This window comes from Centroberyx gerrardi, chromosome 10 (assembly GCF_048128805.1).
Source record: "Centroberyx gerrardi isolate f3 chromosome 10, fCenGer3.hap1.cur.20231027, whole genome shotgun sequence".
NCBI classification, from domain to species: domain Eukaryota; kingdom Metazoa; phylum Chordata; class Actinopteri; order Beryciformes; family Berycidae; genus Centroberyx; species Centroberyx gerrardi.
Genome location: NC_136006.1, coordinates 12,207,679 through 12,235,178, shown reverse-complemented (window position 1 = coordinate 12,235,178; position 27,500 = coordinate 12,207,679). Strand labels below are relative to the sequence as shown.

The window sequence follows — 27,500 nt, the reverse complement described above, 5'->3', positions numbered from 1 at the left end:
AGAGTCACAGCTCCCATCTGCAGCTATTTTCAACCTTCATTTTCAGTCCATCTTTGTAAGCACTTGGTTTTATCGACAACATAAAACCCTGTGAATGACAGTAAGCCATCCGATTACAAAAAAATAAAAAAAGACTCAATATAACACCAAAAGCAGTTCTCTGGCCATAATCTTGAAGAACTTCTTAGTGTTTTTTAGACATATTTTATTAACTATCCAGGATGTAGTTGAGAGAAACCCCACCTAAACTCAGTTTTCTCACTATTTTATTTGCAGAATACCTACTTTTTTTAGGCCGACATAAATCTATATGATGTAAATTCTTAGTATGCAACATAGCGATTTGTATCCCTATCTTCATATATCTTACATCAGTAAGATGTAAGATATATATGAATTCTCTGAAAATATACTTCTTCATCTTTGTTTATATTTGTGGTTGTTTGCCTTATGAAGATCACCATCTGGAGGTCATAGGTTACCCACATTTTTATTTACCTCTTCATCACTGATGCTATCTGTTCAGCTTCTATGAGGCAACTAATGAGATACTTACGGCTAAAGAACCTCTACTAAATCATATTTTTAAAGTGGCCTTGGCCCTGCACCTTTTGGGGCTGCAGTTGCTTGTCTAAATCACATTTTCTCCTTAGTTCACTGCACAGCTCTGTCTTTGAAAGCAAGATCTCTATTCAGAGTGTTTGGAGTGCACACACACACACACACACACACACACACACACACACACACACAGAGCTGCTCGGAGAAAAGTGCAGCGTCAGGGTCTGTTGGGGGCAGGCTCAAATCATCGTGACAGCTACCTCCTCTCCCCCTCCCCTCCTCTTCCCCTCCTCTCTTTCCTCCTCCCTCTCTCCCTCTCTCCGCTCCTCTCACCTTTCTTCACCCCCTCCCCCCTCCTTCCTACTGCTCAGCTGACCCCATCTCTCTCCTCTTGTCTGCTCTTGCCTCCTCTCCCTCCCTTCTGTTCCACCTCCACGCCTCTCCTCTCCTTCTGTCCTCTCTCTCCCTCCATCTTCTTCCTCTCCCTCCCTCTCCTCCGCCTTCTGCAGTGTGCCAATCTTTTATAGGCCAAATCATTATTCAGCATAGCATATGAGAAAACACAGGCAGCAAGCCAAATGCCACCCTCCTCTCCCTTTCTCTCCGTCTCTCTCTTCCTCTCCGTTTCTTCCCCGTCTCTCTCTCCCTCTTTCAAATGTGTCTGTTCTTCTCTCTTTATGGTTCGCAGACTCTTCTTCAGCCCGTTTCCGTCTTCCTCCTCTCTTCTTCTCCCTCTATCTGTGTCAATCCATCTTTTTTAATCTCCTTTCTATATGTCTGTCTCTTCTTCTCCTCTGTTCTTTTCTCTCTCCTCCCTCTCCAATCTCTCTTTCCCTCAGATCACACCCCAGTCAGATGCTATCTTCGCATAATGATATGAGAGAAACGCACACACACAAACTTGCATTCAGACACTCACATCTGCTCACACACACATACAGATACACGCACACACACACACACACACACACACACACAGGAATGCATGCACAGACATATAGGCTCACATAAGCATGCATACACAGCAGTACAAATGCAGACACGAAGGCGCAAGCATGTGCACACACCAACATGCACATATATAGAAGCAAATATGCACACAGGCACGTACGCCCTCTAACACACACACACACACACACACACACACACACACTCACGGTTGTATGGCTTACACAGTAAGTGAGGAGTAGAGCAGTGAGTTAAGAAGTGATTTATATGACAGAGGAGCTGCAGTCAACGATAATGGTTTCACTAATGATTTAGACCTTGCCTTTGTACTCTGCCTCAATCAATCATTTAACTTCATGCTACATCTGTTTTCTGTCCTCAACTCTTCTCTTCTCAACTCTTCTCTTCTCTTCTCTTCTCTTCTCTTCTCTTCTCTTCTCTTCTCTTCTCTTCTTCTCTTCTCTTCTCTTCTCTTCTCTTTTCACAGCTCATATTAATAATATTGCACAGGTGTACAGTCAAACTTTATGTATCCAAACGTCTGACATGTGAACCGACTGCGAAATGTGAACAATGTAAAAACTTGCTGTACCTTTTGGCACAGTAACCCGTGTCCTTGTTGATGTGCGTTAATAGAAGCTTTTTAACCTGCAAATTAGACTCTGTAGGGAGCTTAGGAATATTTGATCATGTGCGCGCACACACACACACACACCCACACACACACACACACACACACACACACCTGACTGGCAGAAGAGCAACAACAAACACTGGAGTCCTGGAGAGAGCAAAAAGAAAAAAAGATGAGATGTGACACTGGCCTTAGGGGAAGAGAGAGAGAGAGAGAGAGAGAGAGAGAGAGAGAGAGAGAGAGAGGGAGAGAGAGAGGGAGGGAGAGAGAGAGAGAGAAAGAAAGAAGTGAGATGCTCAGTCACCAGCTGTGGGCAGTTAGCAGCTGCCTGTATGTTTGCATTAACATCACAGTGACTCGGCCAGCAAGAGGGCCTCGCTTTCAGACCAGCATCCCAGCAGCGAGGCTAAAACGCAACATGTTGGAAAGCTATAGGAGGAGAAGCCCGGGGTGGACGGTGTCATCAGAGAACCTCAGAGAATTTGAGTTTTTTTTTTTAACCCACTTTGATTAATAAAAATATTCCTCGCCAGGCAAACTTACATCTTACCCTAGTTATCAAGCTGCCTGGGGTTACAGAGTGAGGTCTTAACTCTGAGTTGTTAAGCCCATCTTTCAGCCCTAGGGTAGTGATTTTGGGATGCACACACACACACACACACACACACACACACACACACACACAAACATATACAGACACACACACACACATACACAAACACATACAGACACACACACACGCGTGCACAGTAGAACAGGTAATGATGATAATATCAGTACTCTGATTTACAGACACTCCCTGAGGCCCTGAAGGTCTGCCTGATCAATGTCTGTTACTGTAATGACTCTGTGTGTGTGTGTGTGTGTGTGTGTGCGTGTGTGTGCCTGTGTGTATTTACGTGTATGCGTACATGTGTGTGTCTTTGAAGGACTGACCCTGATCAATGTGTGTTACGGCTATAATGAGTAATCGATTGGTTGTCCTGGAGACTGCTGCCGGACACACACACGCACACACACACACGCATGCACACACAAACACATACACACGCACACACACACACACACATACACACACACACAGTGTCCATCTGTCTGCAGTAATAGGCCTATTACTTGATAACAGTGAAGTCAGTCATCCTCCTCGCTCTCTATTAACTGCTTCAGTGACAGACTGACTAGGCCTGCTTTTACACTACAGATATATGCATACACACACACACACACACACACACACATACACACACGCATGCTCATACATTTGCACCCACATACAAACTCAAACACATAACTTTTGTGTTGCAGCGAACCCAAATGACAAATTGATTGTCTCATCCACGGATCCATGCTAATTAAAACATTTTGCTTAGATTCATTAAAATGTCAGTCTACTTGTCATCTGGGGACCCAGGAGAATTAAGCAATTTTTTGGGTCCCTGCACACGATTTAAGAAACCAGGGTCTAGACTGAAGCAATGTGAAGTGGCCAGCTATAATATCTACACTCCTGGTCATCAACAGGCTTTGCATCAAGACCCAAATGTTACATAGAGGCCATGAAGTTACTTTCAAATATATTAGAAGATGATATTCTCTCACATTAACATAGCAGTAATACTCAAGAGGGTTTCTTTGCAATGATAATGGGTACTTTGGTGATGCAAACGACCAAAGTACACATAATCACAGCAAAGAATGCCCTCAAAGGTATTATGGTTTTTATGTCTTCTTTAAAGGGATGTGCATGCATGAGAATAAGAAACAGGAGAAAGTAAGAAAGATCACAAGGTCCCTGGTTAACAAGAGTTGGCCTAGCAGCCAATAAAGCACAGCTATCAGTGCTTTAATTATCAGTACAGCTGGAAGTGTCTCGGCTGAAACTACCTGTTCTATAATTGTTCTTCCTCCTGACGGAAAGCCTCACAGTCCAGTTTTGCATCCCGACGCACCCGTTCAGAAACGTCTCTTGAATTTTACTTGAACTGCGTTGTATTATTCATATGACAGCTGCTCTATGAGTCAGCAGAAGGGAGCAGGACTGTGTGTGTGTGTGTATGTATGGATGGATCTACTGGCTGTTGACTGTTTCAGTTCCTCTCAAAGCTGTTTGTCAGTGATTTCCACTTCCCCTGCTGAGAAACGCTCATGTAAAAATGGCAGTGTCTAAATAAAAAAAAAGAAAACTAGTTGGAATGTCTTTGCTGTCGGATGGGAAGTACACTACCAATTTGAACATAAAGTACAAATTGCAACAATCAGTAGTTAATCCAAAGTTGTTTATTACTTTAAATGTGTACTTATTGAACTTCTTCATCTGTGCGTGTGTGTGTGTGTGTGTGAGAGAGAGAGAGAGAGAGAGAGAGAGCATGTGTGGACCCTAAACGACTTGTGTTTATACCACTTTTTCGCTCTACATTTAACATCAATTGAACCATTTCACAATTTAAGACACAGTAATACTTTAATTCAGATTATTCACCCTCTCTTTCTGCAAACACTGGTACGAATTAGGCTGCTGCTAGTCTGGCCTGGTTTCAACTCTTTTTAGAGTGTCTGTTAGTGTTTGTGTTTGTGTTCGTGAGTGTGTGTGTGTGTGTGTGTGTGTGTGTGTGTGCATCTTGCGGTTCCTGTGTGTCTGTGGTGCAGACGCTGTGTCTGCTAAGGGGACCCCTGATGTTTGAAGGGAATGTGCAGGTGTAAGAAAACAGCTCCCGACCTGAAGAGAGAGAGAACGTGTGAAAGGCAATTAACGGCCAGGGAAAGAGGGAGGAGAAGGAAGGGGGAGGAGGAGGAGGAGGAGGAGGAGGAGGTAGGAGGGGGGAGGACAGGAAGGGTTGGAAGCGCATCTGTATCCAGATCATGCCCTGCGTTCATGTGAGACAAGCTTTGGAGAGCTTTCCCGCTCTTCACCCGCCCCTTACCCCCGTCCCAACACACACACACACACACACACACACACACACACACACACTGCACACACGCACACACACAATGTTGAATCATCAAATCTAGTCAGTTCTAGTCATTTCAAACTCTTGTTTTCACAACACATTACCGGTTTGTCCTGAAAAGCTACACCAATACCTAAAATCAGATCTTACTCTGTGGGAAGGAAAGCTGTGTTTGCAATCCATCATGAATGCTTGTCCCCCTTTATAAGTATAGCCTCCCATGTTATGTGTGTATGTATTTTGGATCCAACATCTTTTTTTTCATCATCTTCCATGGGAGCAAAAAAAAAAAGTCTTGCATATCCCTTATTTACTATAGATAATTTTAAGGGGAATGTGAGGGGGGAAACAAATTCCACTTGCTTGCCATACCCTATGGCACATCTCAGAAAATCACCAATTGGCTGCAGTAAAATATATTAGGGCGAGAGAGAGAGAGAGAGAGAGAGAGAGAGAGAGAGAGAGAGAGAGAGAGAGAGATGACGGGATTAAACAATTTGTTAGAAGCTGTGTACCTCCTACACAGAGAGAGATAGGGGGGAACCTCAAACCCTCCCTGCTGTTCAGCGAAGATAGATCTATCTGTGTGCATGGCTACAGGCTGTGTGTGTGTGTGTGTGTGTGTGAGAGAGAGGGAGAGAGAAAGAGTGTGTGCATTTGTGTAGGTCTCTCTTGAGTGACTGCGTGTGTATGTGTGTGTGCTGACTTAGATGTAGCTGTGTATATCTTTCTGCTTTCTACTAAAGACACAGACTGCAGGGAGGGAGGGATGGAGGGACACCTGTCTCCATCTGTCTGGAGGGAGGAGCTGGCAGGGTGAATGCAGTGTCATGTTCTCTCTCTCTCTCTCTCTCTCTCTCTCTCTCTCTCTCTCTCTCTCTGGCTCTCTCTCTCCCACACTCTGGCTCTGTGCCACTAGTTATGTGCTTGACAGCACATTAGGGAAAGATAGAGAGGAAAAAGGAGAGAGAGGGGGAGGAAGACCAAGCGAAGGAAAAAAGAGAGACAAAGAGAGAGAGAGAGAATGAGGAAAAGTGGGGAAAGTGAACTGGGGGAAAAGGGGAGTCGGGAAGAGAGAAAGAGAGATCTTACATGTCTGTATTCTGAGTAGCCGTTAAACAAAGTTGTCATTTTGAAAAAGAGGAGGAGGAAACTGTCGCTTGGATGAGGCGTTTTCTGGGGAAAATGTGACAGGAGCTGTGACGCACGCACGCACACACGCACACACACACACACACACACACACACACACACACACGCACACACGCACAGATTCATGCACACATGCTCACAGTACAGTGACAGCTTGCGTCATGACTCTGTGATGTTGCTTCCACGCAAAGCTGACACAAAGCATGATGGGAGAGTGGGAGGTGTGTGACCCTCATTATGTCAGGGGCTCGCTCACCTGCCTGTCATATCATATACAGTGAACACACACACACACACACACACACACACACACACACACACACACACACGCACACACACACACACAGATGTGAAGAAGACATAGGCAGAGAGACAGATACTGAGGCAAATGCACACATACACAGACAGACACAGAAATACAGTCAGAAGAACAACACACTTCTCTTTTGTGTCTGCACACACACACACACACACACACACACACACACACACACACACAATACACTGTGTGTATGTACAATTGAGCACTCATCTCCCCACTTGACAGCTCTTTGTAAAGCTATCAGTTTCAGTCGTCTTGAATTTGCTCTTTTATTGTCTGCTTTTTTCTGTCTTTCATATGGTTACAAAGCAGGAGCCGATAACACACACACACACACACACACACACACACACACACACACACCCTTTGATAGCTCCGTCATTCTGACAGCTAGAGTCAATGTGGCAAACAGGATTAGAATATAACACAGTGTAAAATAGCCAACCACTCATTTTATCTTGTCCAGGTCAACTCATGTCAAGTTAATGAAGAAGACAGACAGTTCAGTGTGTGTGCGTGTGTGTGTGTGTGTGCGTGTGTGTGTGCTTGCATCCCCAGTAATCAGACAGATTTACCCTATGACATTGCAAGTGCATGATATATACCAGCGACTGTGGATTCAAGTATAAATAATAGTCCACATAAGTATGAATGCATTCTAACACACAGTGAAAGGCTTAAAATCGGTTTCATATTTACATATCTTTAATGTGTGTGTGTGTACTGTGGACAGTGGTGCATGTAGACAGGCAGCCACATCCAGACGGAAAGTGCAAACAAGGAAGTACTAAAGCAATGGGCGAGATAGCATCAAAACTGTACGAGAGAGGCATGACTTTAGATCATTTCCATTCCATCTTTTTACCAACATGTCTCATTACATAGCAAACAATCAACGTGTTGAAAAAGACATGCTTTGGGTGCTTTTGGGGTTGATTTTTAGGTTGATCGGTACGATGAAAAAAGATGGAAAATTAGAGTCCAGGTCGAAAATGGTCGGCGATATGTTTTAAGGATGTCACTGCAGTATAATTTAAATGCAATATAGTCAGCTCAGAAGCTTTATGGCCACTAGCCATGAAGAGTTCCTTAAGGAATTTCCTTCCAGGAGCTATTTTAGAGCCAGGCAGGTGTGTCTTTGGTATCCAGACAGACAGGCAACACTCCTGCTGAGGGTCCGGAGATAGGGCTAGCATTTATGGTCAGAAAACATGAAAGAAATGGCCATAAAAATAGATCTTAAGTCGCTATCCTCCCTTTATAGAGGGCAAACTCCCTGGCAGCCCTCCCGCCGATGTGTGCTGCACACTAAAAGGTAAAAGACATGATTTTGGTGTTAAATACTGATTTGAATGTTTCTGTGTGCCTTTCATATCCGTACCTTTCCTGAGTTTTGTGATGTCTTCAGCTCCACTCTCGGTTGGGGTTGAATGTGATCAGGCCACATGGGGCTGAAAAGGTCACTTGAGGTCAAAAGAGGTCAGAGAACAGAGGTTTCTAGAATTAGCTCCAGCATAAGCCCTATTGATCAATTTGTATACAAGCTGTAGTATGATCTAAGAAGTTTCAGACCACTGCCTCCCTGACATCAAAGTGTATTTTCCTTCCACTGTGATGTAGTTTGTGTGGTGAATTGAACACTCAAACATCTCTAGCTAAGTATAGCTAATTACCTGAAAAACAGACAATTGAAATAAGTAGCAGCATTGAAATAAATTAGGAAAAAAAATTGTTGTTGCTTTGATCTTGTCTATTGTTACTCGTATCAAGTTGGGCTTAGGCTTGGTTTATGGAGGGGAAACAAAACTCCTCGACAATTACGATCACGCTTTAAAAAACTCTTGGTCATAATTGTGCAGATCTTTGATCAGTCTAATCCTTCTTTCAGCACCAAAGTTATAGTCTATGATGTTAAGATGTTTCATGCAGTCCTGTTTTACTTAATAATCAGCACCAAGGGTGGTGTTCCTCAGTAACTGAATTAAACCAGAAAAAAAATGCCGAAATGAGTTAAAAGTGGAAAAAAGTGAATTTCTCTGTGGACACAAGGCCTTTAGGTTGAGTTCAAACCCTTATTGAAGCCGACGGGGCAGATGATGTAATAGAGAGTCATTTGTTCCACAGTAATCCCTCCCTAGCATCAAAGTAGATGGATGAAATACTGTAAGTTCGTCCACGGTTCATAAAGAGGTCGATCATTCCATACACACTCGACTTTGACCCGTCGGTAACACAGATAAAGACATAACCTGACCATGTGAGGTAGATTTATCCGTGTTATTAATATTTTATTGCACAATAGAACAACTGTTTCAGCTATCATTTCCTTTGAATGTTGCCTAGGGATTCACGGTACATTGCCTGAGGATATACAGTCATTTGAACCTTGCTTTAAAGATATCATTACACATGTGATTCACTTGGAGAATAACAAGAAGTAAATGAGGTAAATTACTTTTGCGAGATTGGGAATTGGTTTATTGGTTTTCTTTTGAACTTTTCAACTGCGCACTGCATGTGACACCACTGTCTCCTTATGCAAGCTGAAAGGAAGCACATCACTTTATATTCACTCTCTCCCTTTGTTTGTATTTGAATGTAGTTATAATCCATAAAATTGTGTTCTGTAGACCATGAAGCCCACGGCAGTCGAAGTATAGTCACTTGATCACAGTGCAGTTATAGAATTTTGAAAAGCTTTCTCCTTTGCCTTGTGCAGGTGGTTCTCTTCCTCCTCCGCCATCTGTGAACTGCCAATGTCTTCTGGTGCATTAATTTGAATTGTAATGACACCCAGGCTCCTACACGCAGTTGCTTTCCATTCACAAGTCCCTCTAGCCACTGATAGATGCAAACAATTTGCTCATTGCCTCCTTTTTGTAACTAGATCCAATGCAATGCCTGCCAGTTGAAAGAACCAATGAAGAAAAAAAAAGAGTATCTAATGACAGTGGAGTGAAAGCAGTTTGGAAGGCTTTCCCCCATTTCCTCTCCCTCAAATACAAAGTCTCTCTCCTGCTTCCTCTGATACAAACCTCCTCATCAGTACCACTCATTAAACGTCTGTTGCTCTGCAAGTGTCTAGTTCTCAACACTGTACTATTGTCTCTCGCTCTTTTTTATTACATTTAAGTAAAGTTCACTTTCACTGCCACAGTTTCCACTTATTGGAAGTCTCTCTGCATAGCAATAAAACAAAAATGTAGAATATAAATTAAACGTAGGTAAGCGTTAAAGAAACACGCACAAGTGTTCAGGTTAGGTAAGAGTAATATATATAAATGTATATGTAAATATGTGTTTGTCCTCGGCAGGTACGACTACATAGAGATCCACGATGGGAACTCGGAGACGGCGGACCTGCTGGGAAAGCACTGCAGCAACATCGCCCCTGCACCCATCATATCGTCAGGCCCCTCCCTCCACATCAAGTTTGTGTCTGACTACGCCCACCAGGGGGCCGGCTTCTCGCTGCGCTACGAGATCTTCAAAACCGGTGAGTGGTTTTTACACTTACATCAAGGAAGTCACTCACCGTAGTTTGCCCTCTGAAGCAGGGTGGGAAATTTCACCTTTATGCTAGCTGGTATTATTCAGGCAAGACTAGAACAAAACTGCCCTCCGTAATAATAATTATTCTGAAGGCTTACTGAGAAGTTAAATGAGTGCTTGCAGGTTACTGTCCTTGACATGAGCCTGCTCTCTATCATACTAGCTTCCTAGTTAATTCATGTTAATCTGAAAAAGTGGGGAAAAAAAGAACAGTCAGCCGCCTTTATAAATTTTTTCTGTATTTTTACAAAGTAAAAAGATACACCATTACACACCGATGGATCTTGATCTAGTTTGGATTGGACTGTAGCCAGAGCACAATTTATTCAAATTTAAAAAGGCTAAATAGTGGTCAGCTAAATTGCTGTTTTCCCTTTCTTCCCCTGTATAGCTAACAAGGAGGGTTGCATTAAATAATTTGTTCTTACAAAGGAGATGTCATCCCTATAAATCACCCTCACCCTTAGACATTCAGCACAAGTGAGTGGGCACTAGTTATTTTAGAAGACTTGCACCTTTAGAAATATTAGTAGCTGTATTACAAGCTACTCAGAGATGGCTATACATGCTTCATTAGGCGACCAAGGCTCTCTTGTCTGGTGTCGTGTGAGAGAGGTTGAGAGAGAGATAGAGAGAGAGAGGGAGAGAGAGAGAGGGAGAGAGAGAGAGAGAGAGAGAGAGAGAGGCCCCTTGAGACCCCTGTAGACTGTCCAGGCGAGACATCTCTCCCCTTCACAGAACTGTGTGTGTGTGTGTGTGTGTGTGTGTGTGTGTGTGTGTGTGTGTGTGACACGGCTCCCCTTCACGCTGCCGTCGGTCAGCCAAAGCGAGACCAATTGAGATCAAGGGCGAGAGAGACAGAGGAACACATAGCGCCGGCCCCACGGCCATCTTGTCCCGTTCCCCCTGAAAGCATTCCACACATGCCTGCTTAATTGAGTCCTGAGCCCTGAGCCCCTGAGACACACACACACACACTCTCACTCACACACACACACACAGACACAGAGGGCTGAGGTTACTAACACAACACGTGTGGTTGTCGGTGTTTCTCGCTTGCTGGCACTGGTCTGTTGGGATTTCTTCTGTCTCTCTCTGTGTGTGTGTGTGTGTGTGTGTGTTTCGCGCTTGACAGGGTCCACCCGACGGACTTTAAAACAACAAGGGTGTCAGTGTTCACACCCTGGCACTGAATGAGACAGAGAGAGAAAAAAGAAAAGTGACCCTACTTGGGACTTGTGAAAGCCCAGCCAACACCCACCAAACCTGAGAAACTCCCTTTAGTTTGATGGAAAACATTTGGAGGAATTTGACTGTTTTCAGTTGCTTTGATGGACACACTAGCTTGTAGTTCAATCTACTTTATTGCGTGCATACATTTAGTTCTATATATCGCTGTTGTCGGTTGAAAACCTTGCATCTCAAAGTGTCAGCTTTTCAGGCATTAAGAAAAACAGCCTTTTTTTTTTTTTTTTAGCTTGACAACCATGCAGTTTTTTAGTTTATCTAATTGGTTTTGAAAGGGTTTCTTAAATCCAGAGGTAATAGAATTGTTTTCTACCCATAGAGGAGCATGTAATCCATTAACTGAAATCAAAGCATGAAAATGTAACACCTAGACATAACACCTTGTCTTTGAGAAGCTTAGCAGCACTTATAAGCTTGTCACTGGATGGAAACAAGAGCGGAGAGATCACTATGCTGTTAGTACATGCGTGCCAGTGCTGTTGCATGAAAATTGTCTTTTGTTTTAATTTGTCCCAAGATCCCAGTGTAATGAAACCCATTCAGATTCTGTGGTACTGTTTCAAAAGGGCATCGTCGTCAATCTGAGAGTAAGATTTTACTGCCTTAGCTTCTTAAGAGCTGGCTGTTTGGAAATACTACGTTTTCCTCTCACAGCAACACATTGTTCAGATGATTGTGTTTATTACTGGATGAAACGGTCACACAGACAACAACATTACATGCGTACAGCTGTTGAATGGAGACACAAGCTTATTGGCTTCTCCTTCACAAAGCTTCATTTCAGTTGCATGTCATGCCCACATGAAAAACCACATTAACATAGAGCTTCTGTCACAATGATGACGACAAGTTCAAAGTCGCACGCTTATGGATGTCAAAGGGGCACAGTGGCAGGACACAGCTCACAACCTCAGCCCAAGTACATGCCTGATCTGCTACTTTTCCATATGTTTCCATACAATTATAAGGGCACCACTTGCACCATGGCATATATTATCAATTATATCTATATCACAGCACACATATACAACAACAAATACATTACAGTTCAGATTAGGTGAGCAGTACTGAGCTGTACAGAACAGTCAGAGGACAAATACAGACAATACAAAATCTCAAATGCCACAATGACACACAAATGACAAATAGTCTTAGGTGCCTAAGTGAAAGAGTGTACAAATGACCTTAAATCAGACTCATAATCTGTAGATCATAGCATGAAGATAGACAAGCCTTGATTTATATATTCATCGCCTCAAGTGCAGCAGACTGTGTCAGTCCAGGGATGGAACTGGCACGCTGCGACTCACACGAAAAAGCAACTTAAGCACCTCTTTAGCGTCTGAATTAGGGCAATAATGAATAAATTACCACTGCACTTAATGTGAGCATATACGCCATGATGCAACAAGTTTATTCCAACTATCTTCCATAATCCTTTCCCCCAACATCTTTATCCCAATGCATATGTAAGCCTTCCAGTCCTGGTATATGAACATCAACTCAAAACACTGAGGCTCCCCCTTTTTTTGAGCCGCATTGTCTGAAATAGCTCCTGAATCCCAGTTATAGGGTGTAGTTTAGTTTTGATATTGAACAAAACACAATGATAGACGAAGACATATATAGAGAAAATCCCACCCAGGCAACCTGTACTGAGACAGAGAAAATCCCAGAGAGACTAAAGCTATCAACAAAATGGACACTGTATAAACCTCAGAATATGCAGGATTTATGCTAGTTGGTGTCTCGGTCTGTAACTTTGGGTGTGTGTATGTCTGGTTGTGTGTGTGTGTGTGTGTGTGTGTGTGTGTGTGTGTGTGTGTGTGTGTGTGTGTGTGTGTGTGTGTCCAGCCTTCCCTGGCAGTAATGATGGAACCATTTGGAACATTCAAGCTGTTGCCATACTGCTAACAAGATCTTGTTATCCTGGAAGGTGCAACTGAACGTCTGCTTGCGTGGGTGGCTGGATTTTGTGTGTGTATGTGTGTGTGTGTGTGTGTGTGTGCTAAATGTCTAGTCTCATGGTGAATTATCTAAATGTGTATCTGTCTATGCCACCCCTGCACACTCTGTTCTGTTAAACCTGGAAGAAAGATATAGAGAAAGAGAGAAGAAAGAGAGCGTTTCCATTCCCCCTCAGGTTCGCTGCTATGAGCTAATGCTCTTAATAACGCCTTTTATCCTCCTTTCCTTCTCCTCCCCTCTCCTCTTTACTCCGCTCCTCTTTGTTCTCCTTTCACCTGCTTTCCTCATCTCTCCTCTCCTACTTGCACCATTGTATATTTCCACTGTATATTTCCAGTCGCAAGTTGCTGCCAAATTTACTCTCACTACTAGACACAAAGAGAAAGAATGAGAGACAGAGAGAGACAGAGAGAGAGAGAGAGAGAGAGAGAGAGAGAGAGAGAGAGAGAGACAATAGTAGGGATTTCAAACATGGCTGTACTTTTTGTAATATGTAGTCCTTTTATTTTTATTTTATTAAACTTCTGATTTTTTGATGTAATAACAAAGGTTTTTTTTTGCTTCAGTTACACCAGTCTGTTTAAGTGTCCCATGTTTTGGGGTTTTGTCCCTTAATTACATTCTTCCTCCCTCATTTCTTCCTCCCTCCATCTTCTTAGCTGAATTTTCGGGGGGTCTCTGCCCCACTCCCTGTTATTGGGGTCTGATATTTGGGATAATGAGAAGGTCTGTGTGTGTGTGTGTGTGTGTGTGCGTGTGTGTTGGAGGAGGTCATCCCCCGCTCACTGGGTGTCCTAATTACTGGACCCTTCATAGACTAACAGTCTAATCAGTCTGGAAATGGCACACATACATACAAATACATGCACACTGATGCATTCATTGTACTTGAACATAAAAACAAGTACACATGCCAGTTGTTTTTGTTTACAGCGCTGTTACTATGGATACTGTAGTAAAACGTCAGCCAATACGGATGCAACCACCAGCATGCAGGCGACCAATCAAAAATCACTGTCTAGCCATTGGACCCCCCCCAGTTGTTATTGTGACCCAGAACTCACCAGACACACACACACACACACACACACACACACACACACACACACACACACGTATGTACACGCATGAATGCACTCATGCAGGCTGGACTAAATGAGCAGAAACTATAAAATCATACACAGATTTGCCTTCCATTGCACACTCACTCACATATGCAGGACAGCTTGCACGTCTGCACACAAACGCTAACTCACTGACACACACTCACACACACACTCACACGCACACCCAACCACACACCCATCAGGCGGTGTAATGTGGAAGCTATCGTGACAATCCTTCCAATAACCGCTGTTGTTTACATTCTAACCGTTTGCCTTTAGGCACTTCCTCTCTGCCTCTGTCTGTCTACCAATCAAGTCAGTTTATTACCCTGTCTAACCAATCACAGTGGTAGCCCCTCCCCCCCTCTGGCTCTCATTGAGGAAAGTGGATCCAGATCTAACCCAGTGAAGAGTCATAGATGCTCTGTTGTAGAACTAAACAGAGTTGCAGTTGTGTTCAGTCAAAATGCACAACAAATCGGTATAAATCAGTGGTTCATAAATGTTTCCAGCCCAAACACGAAATGAGAAATTGAATCTCTCCCTCGGTAGCCAGGCTCATCAGAACATGTGTTTCATATGATGCAGGCCCAAGTCTCATTTTGGTCCCGACTAATAGTTTAAGAAACAAGGGAGTAGATGTTTGTCAGTCAACATGTCTGTCTGATATCTGAAATACCATCGTATCCAATCTGTAAGTGCGGTATAGCAGGCCGTTTGAAATACCTTCCCTCCACTAGTGGCTTTGTTTACATTGTGATTTATTGGGTTGAAGACCTGTGTTTAACTCCGCCATCTTTTGACTGGCATTTGTTTACAAGGACTAACATTTTGTGACAGATGAACATGGCGTTTGCTTGTGTTTTGCAGTTAAGTAAAGGGTTTGCTTACATTAGGTTTGTTTGTAAATATTGGAGTGAAGCAGACAGTGTTTTGAGTTATGATGGGCCAAGAATGTTGCAAAAAGCCTACTTTTCATCTCCAAGTCAAACTCTTCAAGAATGAATGTAAATATTCCGTAAAATTGCACCATCAAAGGAACGCCGGATTGGATGTTGTAGCGCTTTGGTTTCATGCACTCGGTGGCGTTGGGATAGCTGAGGGGGTGGTTGTGTTGTGACAGTGTGATTTCATACGTCAGTGATAATTTGGCCGAATAGTAAAGTTTATTATGCAGGGAAAGCCCAGCTGTGATTCGGTGACAGAGGCTGAAATCTGCTGCCAGTTGAGTTTCAGCACCAGAAGCCTTCAACTTAAATGACACTGAGGTGGAATCCACAGATGGAAAAACACAGAGCAAGCTGTGGTTTTACAGGAACAGTTGAGTTGGGCTGTGCGTGTGTGTGGGCTCAGGGTGTGTGTCTGTCAGTGTGTGTATGTTATATGTCTCCTCTGCATGTGTGCAAATGTCTGTGTGTGTGGGGATGGGGTTGGGAGGCAGAGTGGGGGGGGGGGCGATAATTGTGGGTTTGATCCGACTAATAGCTCATTGGAATGAAGGACTGGGGTTGAATGAAAGTAGATGTCTGCATGCCAGCTCACCAAACCCACACATGCACAAACACACACACACACACACACACCCGCAGACATACACACACACGCTCTTTAAATGAATGAAAGTAGATGTCTGCGTGCCAGCTCACCATACAAACACACGCGCTGACAGACCTTGTCCTGTCCCCCCGAGATCACTCAGCCATAAGCCCCAGCGCCAGATCTACCCAGCAACACACACACACACACACACACACACACACACACATGCACTCACACACAGACTTCCCCAAACCTTACCCCTTAGCGTGACATGTGTGTCTTTCATACTTATCCGTATTCAAACAGATTGGAAGTGAACAGAGAAGAATAGGAAATGGGACGGTGGGAGGGGAGGGAGGGATGGAGCTGTGGGAGATGAAAGGAGGAGGTAAAAGAGGGTAGAAAAGAGTAGAAGAGAAAAGGAACGAGGTGGGGGGGTCAACGATTAGAGGAAAAAAGGTGGAAAAGGTAGAAAAGAAGGTGAGGAGGCGAGAGACGACAAAAGAAAAGAGTGACAGATGTAGATCTAGTACCACTTTGAAACACGAGAATCAGAGCGCACCTCAAATTCAACAATTTGAAACAAAGTTGTATTTTCAAATACATTCTTACTTGGATTGGAGATGGAGTGAAAAGAAGAAAAGGAGAGGGAAAAGGCGCGGACAGGCATTAAAAAAAAAGAGGGAGAGAAGGTGGGGAAGGGGCAGAGAGGAGAAAGGAGGGCAGAAGTGTTTTTGCGATGTTCACGAACATGAAGTAATGAGAAGGGAATAAATCGCTGCTGGCAACAGAACTGGTCAGGCGTTCACTCTGCGCGCACACACACACACACACACACATGGTCATAGTCACGCAGACCCACGCTATCCAACAACGGACTCTGCGGGGTGCCAGAAGCCAGGGGAACCCGGAGAGAGATGGTGTGTGTGTGTCTGAGGTCATTGCATGAGGGAGAAGGTCACAATAACAAGCAAATCAGACTGGAAAATGGGACAGATATACAGTAAGACAGACAGACAGGCAGGCAGACTATTTCTTTGTAAAAAAAAAATGTTTAAATAAAAACGTGGGTAAACTATGACCTCAAGTCAGTGATAATCATAAAGCAAACAACCACCAATATGTACACAAATCTATTATATTTCCAGAAAAGCAGAAATTTATGTTGTTTTCCCTTAAATACTCTTCATGTAGCTTATACCAGTTTGACACTAATTACACTATAAATTTATGTCATAAAGATTTGTATCAGTCTGAAAAGGGGGGTAAACTCTATTCCACAAATGACAAGATCGGTCACTTGATTTAAGTCCCTGAATAGGATGAATAGACCTGCAGACAGACACAGTGACAGACGGGTGGGCAGACAGACAGGCAAGCCGGCGTTCATGCAGATTACCAGGCAGACTAGAATGTGGAAAGAGTATTGGCTGCATTTTTAGATGATTTCTGTCATGCATCTGAGCTCCATTGTAACAGAGTTGCCATGGATCGGTCAAGTGATCAGATTTAAACCAGATTTCCCCTAAAATCAGCCGCTGTGCCAGATCATTAAGTGATTTTTAGCTGATTTAAAATGAGAGGAAGAGAGGAGGAAGGGATGGAGACGGGCTATAAAACACATAAACACACTTGGTTGCACATACAAAAGTGGGAATTTGTGTGGTTTTGAATATCAGAGAGAGTCTCTTCTCATACAGAGTGAACGTGATTGTGGACAGAAAGGAAGGCGAGGCACACCGTCTCACACAGACACACTGCAGACTTGCTGCTCGCCTCTGAGAACATTTTTCAGTCCGTTAACTCCGAGTCCTTTCTGATCCTGGTCTAACAAACTAGTTTCCATGGAGATCTCCAGTGAAACCAACCATTTTAGTCTCGGACCGGGCTTCTGTATTGCAGTGTCCAGTGGCTCGTTCAGGAAAACTCCACACAGACAAGCTGGGTTTCAACACACACACACGCACACACACACACACACACACACACACACACACACACACACACACACACGTTTGTATGCACTTTCTCCCTCTATCTCTCACTCAATTAATTACATGCAAGAACACACACTCTCTCTCTGAGTTCTTCACTCTCTTTCTCTTCATTTACTCACGCAAGCACACACATACACACACACACACACACACACACACACACACACACACACCTTGTCTAAGCCTCTTATGGTAACCCATTTCTCTCCAGTCTGGGTGTCTGCTAAGGCATGAGTGTGTGCGTGTGTGTGTGTATGTGTATGTGTGTGTGTGTATGAGTGTGTGTTTGCAAGTGTCAAAGCTTGGACTGATGTGTCCATGCAGACTCATTATCTGTGTGTGTGTGTGTGTGTGTGTGTCGGCGGAGGGGTGGGGGTGTAAGGGGTGTCATGCATGGGTTGGCGGAGTGGAATAATGGTCCAGTTGGTGCAACCCTACCCATTAATTTATCTGTGTGTATTAATAGAGAAGGTATTACAGTCATTCAGAAATGAAGAGCCCCAGATTACTGTTTGTTTGTCTGTGATCCTATGATATATGCAGATCCCCCCTCCCCACTGTGTGTGTGTGTATGTATGTGTGTGTGTATGCTGATATTCAAAGCCCCTCATAACTGTTAGACCACCCAACCATGCTGCTGTCAACAGACTCTATGTCTCTCTCTCTCCCTCCTACTTTTCTGTTTCCATCGTCCTTTCTCTCTCTCTCATTTACATCTCCATTTTCTTATCGCAATCTCTCTCTCTCATACTGACTCTGTTCCCCTCTAGATAGCTTCCTATCATCAGCTTTCCTCTCTCTTACTCCATTCCTTCATTCTCCTTGTATTTACGTGATACTCTATTGCTCCTCAAAGGGGGAAAGTGTCTTTTTGGTTGCCTGCCTCCATTCAGTGTCTTGCTCAAGGACACTTCAGACACAACACATCATTGTACTGTTATGGGGATCGAACTCAGGCCTTCTGGTTCTCTGTCCTCTGTAATTCTCTCTCTCTAATACTCTTGTGTAGGCTATGTTTCTTCCTGTTGCTCTCTCAATCACACTCACTCATTTAGATGCTATAGTGTGAAAAGGTTACTGGTTTACCACGTCAAATGCCTGCTGGTTGAAATGTGTGTCACGTTTGTTTGTGCTGAAACACCTGAATGAGCTGCATGTAAATTGTTCCTATGGGCGGCCATTTTGAACATACAGTTGGGGTAGGGAACACTACCCAGAAGATTGGCTCAGATATTAACTAGTGTTACTTCAACGCATAAGTGAGGACTTATAGTTAAACCTAATAGTTAAGTTAGCTAGCAATCTCTCAAACAACAACTACAATGACTGCTTGAATTTAGCAGGGAAGTTAGCTAGCTTACTAGCTAGTTAGCTACACTAGCTATCTTTCCAGGCCAGATTCTGGAAGCTAGCTGTAGCGGGCCAAATATGAATCTACCTTCAAATGTAAACCTATATCCCTCTGGATTCTCGAGTACAAAAAGTATCCTCACCTCTTTCCCTGGCCTTCTATCAGCCTAATTACATTAGAAATACATAACGTGGGGTCACAGTTAACTCAGTATACCGACCTCCTAAACTGCCATCACAGTGTCCACAGTCTATCATCATTAAATGCTCTTTATGTCTCTGTTTCTTCATCCCAGGTTCGGACTGTTCCCGTAACTTCACCAGTCCCACGGGTCTCATCGAGTCCCCGGGCTTCCCTGACAAATACCCCCACAACCTGGAGTGCTCCTTCATCATCATCGTGCCCCCCAGCATGGACGTCACCCTCACCTTCCTCACCTTCGACCTCGAGAACGACCCCCTGCCGGGCGGAGAGGGGGACTGCAAGTACGACTGGCTGGAAGTGTGGGACGGGCTTCCCGGAGGTGAGTCTGTCATTGGTCGGTTGGCTGTGATTCCAGTGATGATGAAAATGCTTATAATGATGATAGGTAGATAGATAGATAAATAGATAGATAGATAGATAGATAGATAGATAGATAGATAGATAGATAGATAGAATTTTATTTATGATAATGACATTGGTGACAATTATGATAAAAGTGCTGACAGTGCTGATGGGGATGATTTTGATGATGATGATGATGATGATAGCAATAATTCAGCCATTTCATGAGACAAAGCATTGAGTAAAGTGAAAATGTTACAAGTTTTCTACCCTGCCTACAACTGTAGTATTGATTGAGGTTGAATAGCAGCTATTTTAGTTGCAGTGCGTTGGTAGATGAAAGCTAAGCTTACAGGGCAGGATGTTGGCACCTACTGTGGAGAAACAACACAACTTTTCTCTGGGAGAACAGACTAAGAGTGGCTGAGAGGAGGAAGAAAGGAGGGGAGGTGAGAGGAGGAATGGGGTAGAAGGCTAGGATATTTCTGTTCTAGCTGCTGGAAGGACTGGAAGGCGTTGGAAGGACAAATCTAAGGCACAAACACCTTGGATCTGGTTTCAAGAGATGGGAGAGAGAGAAAGAAGAGCGCTGGAAGGGCAGCGGAAGGTCTTTCACGGCTAGGAAGAATGGAGCAAGGGAAGGAGAGGTCGAGATAAATAAATGAAGGCCAAAAGACCTCTGGCTTCAAGAGGAGGGCTGGGGGAGAAAAGGAAGAGGAGGATCTTAAGAGTATATTCTGCAAGTAGGAATGGAAACAGGGGAGAAGAGGTGGAGAGGAGGGAGAGAGGACCAAAAGACATCTGCTATAGCTAAAGGGAATTTCCTACTTGAGGAAGAAGTTATCCGTCTTGGGAAAAATAAACATTTGCTCTAGTTTTTGAGCAAAACAGTTTGATTTGTTGTAGCGTCCTGTGCACTACATTTTTTCTTGCTTTTGCACCTTTGTCCACTAAACAAACCAGACATTGTTTTTTGGTGATTGGCCACTTACACTATTCATATCTATCTAGTCCTGTCCTGTCCATGCAGCTGTCATGGGGTAAGGTCATTCTTCTTTCCACACACTTTTATAAATTGAATTGATTGGACAAAGTTGTGATTGCTCAATTCACACATCTTGTAAGTTACTCACAAAGACTGAATGGCATTAATAGCAAAAGAGAGCAAACAATGCTGTTTTCCTCCTACGTATAACTTCACCGTAAATATGGATTTAGCCTTAGAGAAAAAGAAAAGGCAGAAAGATAGTGAAAAGGAAACAGGGAGGTGAAAAGGGAAAAGGCTTCAACATCTTTGCTCTTTTTGCTCAGAGGAATGGATAGAGAGGTGGAGAAGTTGAGAGGAGAAAATAACAGGCCAAATAACATTAACCCTGTCTTCAAGAGGACTGGAGAGGCAAAAAAGAGAGGGATGGAGAAGAAAGAGAGGATAAAAGGCCTCTGCTCTGACCGATAGAGAGAGGCTGAAAGGAAGACAGCAGTGAGGATGAAAGGAAAGGAAAGAAGGAAAGATGAGGGGGGAGATTCAGAAAGAGCTTTGGTTTCACTGTTTGCAGGATCGGAAAGACGGAAGATCGGAAAGGTTTGGGGAGAGGGGAGGAAAGGTTGAGAGGAGAGGAAGAGAGGGCCAAAAGGTCTCTACTCTCTCAACTACTCAAAGTGGAAGAGAGGAAAAGAAAGAGAGAGGAGGAAAGGATGATAAAGAACCAAAGATCTCGGTTCTGACTTTAACATTAGAGAGAGTGAGAGTGAGAAATGAAGTGAGGGATGAAACAAAGAAGAACTTATGAATATGGTGTGTGTGTGTGTGTGTGTGTGTGTCAGTGTGTGTGTGTCAGTGTGGGTGGGTGTGTGGGTGTGTGTCGGTGTGGGTGTGCGTGTGTGTTTTGTATTCACCACCAGACAGGGATTAAATCCTATTGCTGTATTATAATTCCCGCCCTATTTTTACCCTCACTGATAAAAGGATAACATAACTAGTCTCTCTCTCTCTCTCTCTCTCTCTCTCTCTCTCTCTCTCTCCTCTCTCTCCCTCTCTGTCTCTCTTTCTCTCCTTTTCACCATCTGTTTCTATAATGGAGCATAATAACCCTTCAGCCCATCTCACCCCCCAACCCATCCAAAAGGGAGGTCACTTATCTGCATGCCACATAATGGAACTATAATAGGGGGGTGATGGCACTGGTGTCGTGTGTGTGTGTAGGTGTGTGTTTACACGTGTATGATCGGAGGGGTCAGGCAAGGGACAACTGTACTCTCCTGTCAACTGTATATGCTGCTGAATTTTAATTAATGAAACAGAGAGAGAGCGAGATAGAGAGAGAGAGAGAGATCATGTCTTGATCTGTAAATTAGAAATATTTGATATGCAAGAAAAAGATGAAATATGTTTGACTAGAACTATATGCAAACATGGGTCAATTATTTATAGAAATCATCTCAGTGGATTTGAGATCTTCTCTTCTCTTCTCTTCTCTTCTCTCCTTTTTCCTCGCCACCATCAAGAAAGAGTTATTACCATTATTTGCTCTAGAGCCCTATTTCAAATATCCACCCACTCCGAAAAGAAAAAAAAAATCAATAGCACTGATCGATTGCCGGTTATTTCTTTTCTCGTCTTCCTCCTCCTCCTCCTCCTCCACAGGCCTCCTCTGTGTGTGTGTATGTATGTGTGTGTGTGTTTGAGAGGAGCCAGGGAATTGCAGGGATGAATCTATCAGAGTGCTCCCACCCCTGCACACACACACACACACACACACACACACACCCTAGGGCTCTAAATCACACTCATCTGTTTGTGTTGACGTATACAAGTTGTGGTATTAGAGAAGAGGACAGGAGAGGAATCACTTAGTTCCTGGGATTTACACAGACACACACGCACACACATTGGGAAAGCATGTCCAGTCCAGAGATAGAGTTGATAGATGAAGGGAAGAGAGGCGATGAGAGGAGAGGATGGAGTGACGGGCAGGAGTGATGAGAGGAGAGAGGGACGGCGATAATGGAAGAGAGGGAAAAACAGAGCGTAAAAAGGTAGTGGTAAAGGATGTAGGCAAACAAAAGAGAGGATGAAGGGATTGACAGATAGAAAGAGGGATAAACAATCTTGACATATTGAGGGATAAAAGTTAAAGCCACAGCTTTTCACTGGAGCCCCTTGTAACTTCTCATGTGCCATATGTTTCCTACTAAGCAAGTTAAAAACAAAAAATGAAAGCATCCCTTGATTTTAGTTGAGTTGTCATTGGCTTGTAGATTACTAGAGTGTCGATAGGGACAATTTTGAACATAGAAGGTGTTTGTTAGTAACGACACCCTCACTCTATGTGGCCAAACTACAGAAATGAGAGAAAAAAGACTGAAATGTGCTTTGTGTAGGTATGATATATGACTTTCCTTTTTGGGGGTTTTACTTTGTTTTTCATTGTTTTTCTGTTTTAATTGAATGTAATATTTTCTTGTATGCATGTATGTACTGTATGTACTGTATGTAGTTTTCTGCAACTTCATGTATGATTTTCTTGTTGTCTTTTTTTTTGCATGGACCCCAGGAAGAGTAGCTGCTGCTATAGCAACAACTATTGGGGATCCAAATACCCAAATAAATAAACAAACAAACAAACATATATAGATTTTTATGTACAGTATGTTAATAAGGATCCAATTTGTGGCTAACCCATCACTTCCTGTCTGTTTGACAGTGGGCCCTCTGATTGGTCGATACTGTGGGACCAGGGTGCCTCCTGAGATCCAATCGTCTACTGGGATTCTCTCTCTGGCCTTCCACACCGACATGGCTGTGGCTAAAGATGGCTTCTCAGCACGATACAACATGACACACAAGGAAGTCAGCGAGAGTAAGTATATAGCTGTGTGTGTGTGTGTGTGTGCGTGTGCGTGTGCGTGTGCGTGTGTGTGTGTGTGTGTGTGATCTCTGCCAAAACTGTAAATTTTGGATGGTCGCAAAAATAAGACCATGTAAATTCTCAATTAATGGAAAATACCAGAATGGATGTTTACTTTCAGGATGTTTGTTTAATTCTAATCCTCTCCTCTCCTCTCCTCTCCTCTCCTCTCCTCTCCTCTCCTCTCCTCTCCTCTCCTCTCCTCTCCCCTCCTCTCTTCTGCTCTCCTCTCCTCTCCTCTCCTCTCCTCTCCCCTCCTCTCCTCTCCTCTCCCCTCCTCTCCTCTCCTCTCCTCTCCTCTCCTCTCCTCTCCCCTCATCTCCCCTCCTCTCCTCTCCTCTCCCCTCATCTCCCCTCCTCTCCTCTCCCCTCCTCTCCTCTGCTCTCCTCTCCTCTACCTGCAGCGTTCCACTGCAGTAATGCGTTCGGTTTGGAGTCGGGGAAGATCACGGACGACCAGATCACGGCCTCGTCGAGTTTCTACGACGACCGCTGGCTGCCGCGTCAGGCTCGACTCAATTACGACGACAACGGATGGACGCCCAACGAAGACAGCAACAAGGAGTACATACAGGTAGGAGTTATGCCGAATGTCTGTATTCAACTGTTGCCTCGGATTCAGGGGTTCCTCGAAGTGTCGCTGAAGTTAAATTCAAGAAGGATTCAAGAGGTTATGAGTGACATAGGAGTGAGTTTAACTGACGTCTTCATCTCTGTTACACATAGACTGAACTCACACTCACTGCCAAACCCAAACACCCAGAGAAGTTTTGAGAATGTGTTCTTACCCAAATCCCTAATCCCTAAATACAGAATCATACTTAAAAAAAACAGCACAACGTACAAAAACAGATCAGGACTGAACTACAAACAGATAGCATACTCATTTTAACAGCGTCTGTTTCTTTTGTGTTGACATGTCTCACGTAATAACTCTACAGCTCTATTTGCGTGCGTGTGTGTGTGTGTGTGTGTGCGTGCGCGAGTGTACGGTGTATTAATATCAAGGTTTAGCAGCTAGATGCCTGGGTAAGGCATTGTTTCCTGTATTCCATCACGGTGCCAACTTTGTGCCATCCAAGAGCCAAGCCTGAGTTATGAGGCTGTCTGGGTGAGGTGTGTGTGTGTGTGTTGGGAGACGGGGGTGTGTGTGTGTGTGTGTGTGTGTGTGTGCGAGGTTCACCTACCACTCTGACAGAAATGGATTCAACCCAGCAGGCAGGACACTAGTCAGACTCACACTTCAACAATTAATGTTAACAAAAGATTTTGATGGGTGCCGCTGGTCCTGTCCTCCTCTTAAAAAAGCTGTGTTGAAATAGCGCAGGCTACATCGTCCCGAACAAAAACACAGAAAGGATCTTTGAGCAATTATACAAAGTTTGTTATCCGGCTCAATTTTACAGCACTGTTATCTGTACACATCTTTCTTAAAACGTGTAGGAACGATATCGCAGCGCTCGCCACAGATAGCCAAACAGAGATGAGAAATAGAAGCGAGAGGTCTGATTGACAGAGATCCAGTGTGACCGAAGCCCCGAGCCAGGAAACACAGGAAGGGACCGTGGCCAGCAGACAGCAGGAGGCCAAGGTTCCATCAGTCTCGCTGCTTCCTGCCTGTCTCACCTCCGCTGCAGCTGAGAGAGAGAGAGAGAGAGAGAGAGGCTGGCCCGCTCTCCCTCTCTCTCCCACTCTTTCTGTCTCTGTCTCTCACATTCTCTCTCTCTCTAGTGCCGTTTGTCTCTCGCGAGCTGGGTCTCCATCCAAGTTTTTTTTTCCTTTGGGAGGGGAGGGGGGGGGGGGGGGGGGTGAAGTATGATGTATCAAATTAGAAAAGCTGAATGGAAATGTCAAAAGTCGATAAAATAAAAATGTGACAAAAAAGGTGTTACATTCGCTTGAAGGGATTTTTTTTGATAAATAAATTGTGCAGTAAATAGCAATGAAAATGTATTTGCTGAATAAATAATGGCATGGATTTTGCATGATCGACCCAATGAATGGTTAATTTAAACAATTCAAAGTGGATCTGGACATCCTGAAAGTCTGTAATTTGTCCACTATAACCTCCCAGAAATGTCGTACCTGCTCTCTCTCCCATTTATAAGTCTCCATTGTGGTTGTACGACCATTAGTTTGTGCATTAGAATATTGCCAAGTGCATTTTGTTGTTTCGCATTAAAATGCATGAAATATGGCTTACATCAGCTCTCCCAGTACTAATCCACTCTTGGGAGACTCTTCATTTTTCACATAGATGCGTTTTTTTTTCTGACATTCAGGAAGCCCTTGTATTCGCTGCAACCCAGCTGCTGAAAACTCACCAAATTGAGATTTTTCACTTCAAAAGTTTGCATAAAATTGGCTTGACAGTTGGATGGAAACCCGGCTTGTATCTCTCTCATTTTGTCTTTCTGTCTCTCTCTCTCTGTGTCTCTCTCTGGTCAGCGGTGTTGTGGTTGGGTCGCTGCGTTCCACAGAGGCTCTCAGCTGTTCTCCTGTGTTAACACCTAGCAGAGAGAGAGGCCCCTGCGTGTGTGTGTGTCGGTGCGTGTGTGTGTGAGTGTGTGTGTGTGTAGCAGCTCCCGTCTTGACAAGCAGCTGTCATAAATGCCAACGTGCCTCTCCTTCTTGCGTCTTGCACCCCATGGCCTCTTATAACTGAGTGCGTGCGTCTGTGTACGTGTACATGTACACGGACGTGTGTGTGTGTGTGTGTGTGTGTGCTAGTGTGTGTGCATGTTGATTTGTGTACCCGTGTGTCTCAGGCATGTGTGTGCTGCTGTGTTGGCTCAAGAGCCACGTGTGAGGTTTAAATCTCTCTCTAGGGCATTTTCTCTGATGTGTGTTGTTCTGTTCTATTCTATTCTATTCTATTCTATTCTATTCTATTCTATTCTATTCAATTATGTAGTATCCTATTTAATCTATCTCTTCTGTTGTGTACTGTTGTGTTCTATTCTAGTCTACTGTTCTGTTCTGTTCTGTTCTGTTCTATTCAATTCCATTCTACGTTGTTCTGTTCTGTTCTGTTCTGTTTATTCCATTCCATTCTGTTCTACTAATTTTCTGGTCTGTTCACTTCTATTCACTTCTATTCTATATTCTACTGTTCACTTCTACTACTGTTCTGCTCTGTTCTGTTCTGTTCTGTTCTGTTCTGTTCTGTTCTGCTCTGCTCTGCTCTGCTCTGCTCTGTTCTGTTCTGCTCTGCTCTGCTCTGCTCTGCTCTGTTCTGTTCTGTTCTGTTCTGTTCTGTTCTGCTCTGCTCTGCTCTGCTCTGCTCTGCTCTGCTCTGCTCTGCTCTGCTCTGTTCTGTTCTGTTCTGTTCTGTTCTGCTCTGCTCTGCTCTGCTCTGCTCTGCTCTGCTCTGCTCTGCTCTGCTCTGCTCTGCTCTGCTCTGTTCTGTTCTGCTCTGTTCTGTTCTGTTCTGTTCTGCTCTGCTCTGTTCTGCTCTGCTCTGCTCTGTTCTGCTCTGCTCTGCTCTGCTCTGCTCTGCTCTGCTCTGTTCTGTTCTGCTCTGCTCTGCTCTGCTCTGTTCTGTTCTGTTCTGTTCTGTTCTGTTCTATTCTTCTTCTGGTCTGTTAGTTCCTGTTCTTCTCTGTTCTGGTCTGTTCTAGTGAGGTGTGGCGCAGATTGATGATGCGAGCGCTGGTGGCTCTGTGATTCTAACAGCTCTGTGATTGATGAGGAGCCTTCCCAGGGAATACTCACTTA

The 27,500-nt window shown here is 43.9% G+C and overlaps 1 protein-coding gene across 1 annotated transcript in view; it reads left to right on the top strand.

Annotated features, from left to right (window-relative positions):
- The window catches only part of LOC139915574 (neuropilin-2-like), a 109,596-nt gene that overhangs the window by 18,702 nt on the left and 63,394 nt on the right, over positions 1–27,500 (top strand). Inside the window, exons 3-6 of the mRNA XM_071904231.2 lie at positions 9,883–10,064; positions 19,625–19,852; positions 23,580–23,735; positions 24,188–24,357. Coding sequence (XP_071760332.2) covers positions 9,883–10,064; positions 19,625–19,852; positions 23,580–23,735; positions 24,188–24,357 — 736 coding nt within the window. The remainder of the gene's footprint in view (positions 1–9,882; positions 10,065–19,624; positions 19,853–23,579; positions 23,736–24,187; positions 24,358–27,500) is intronic.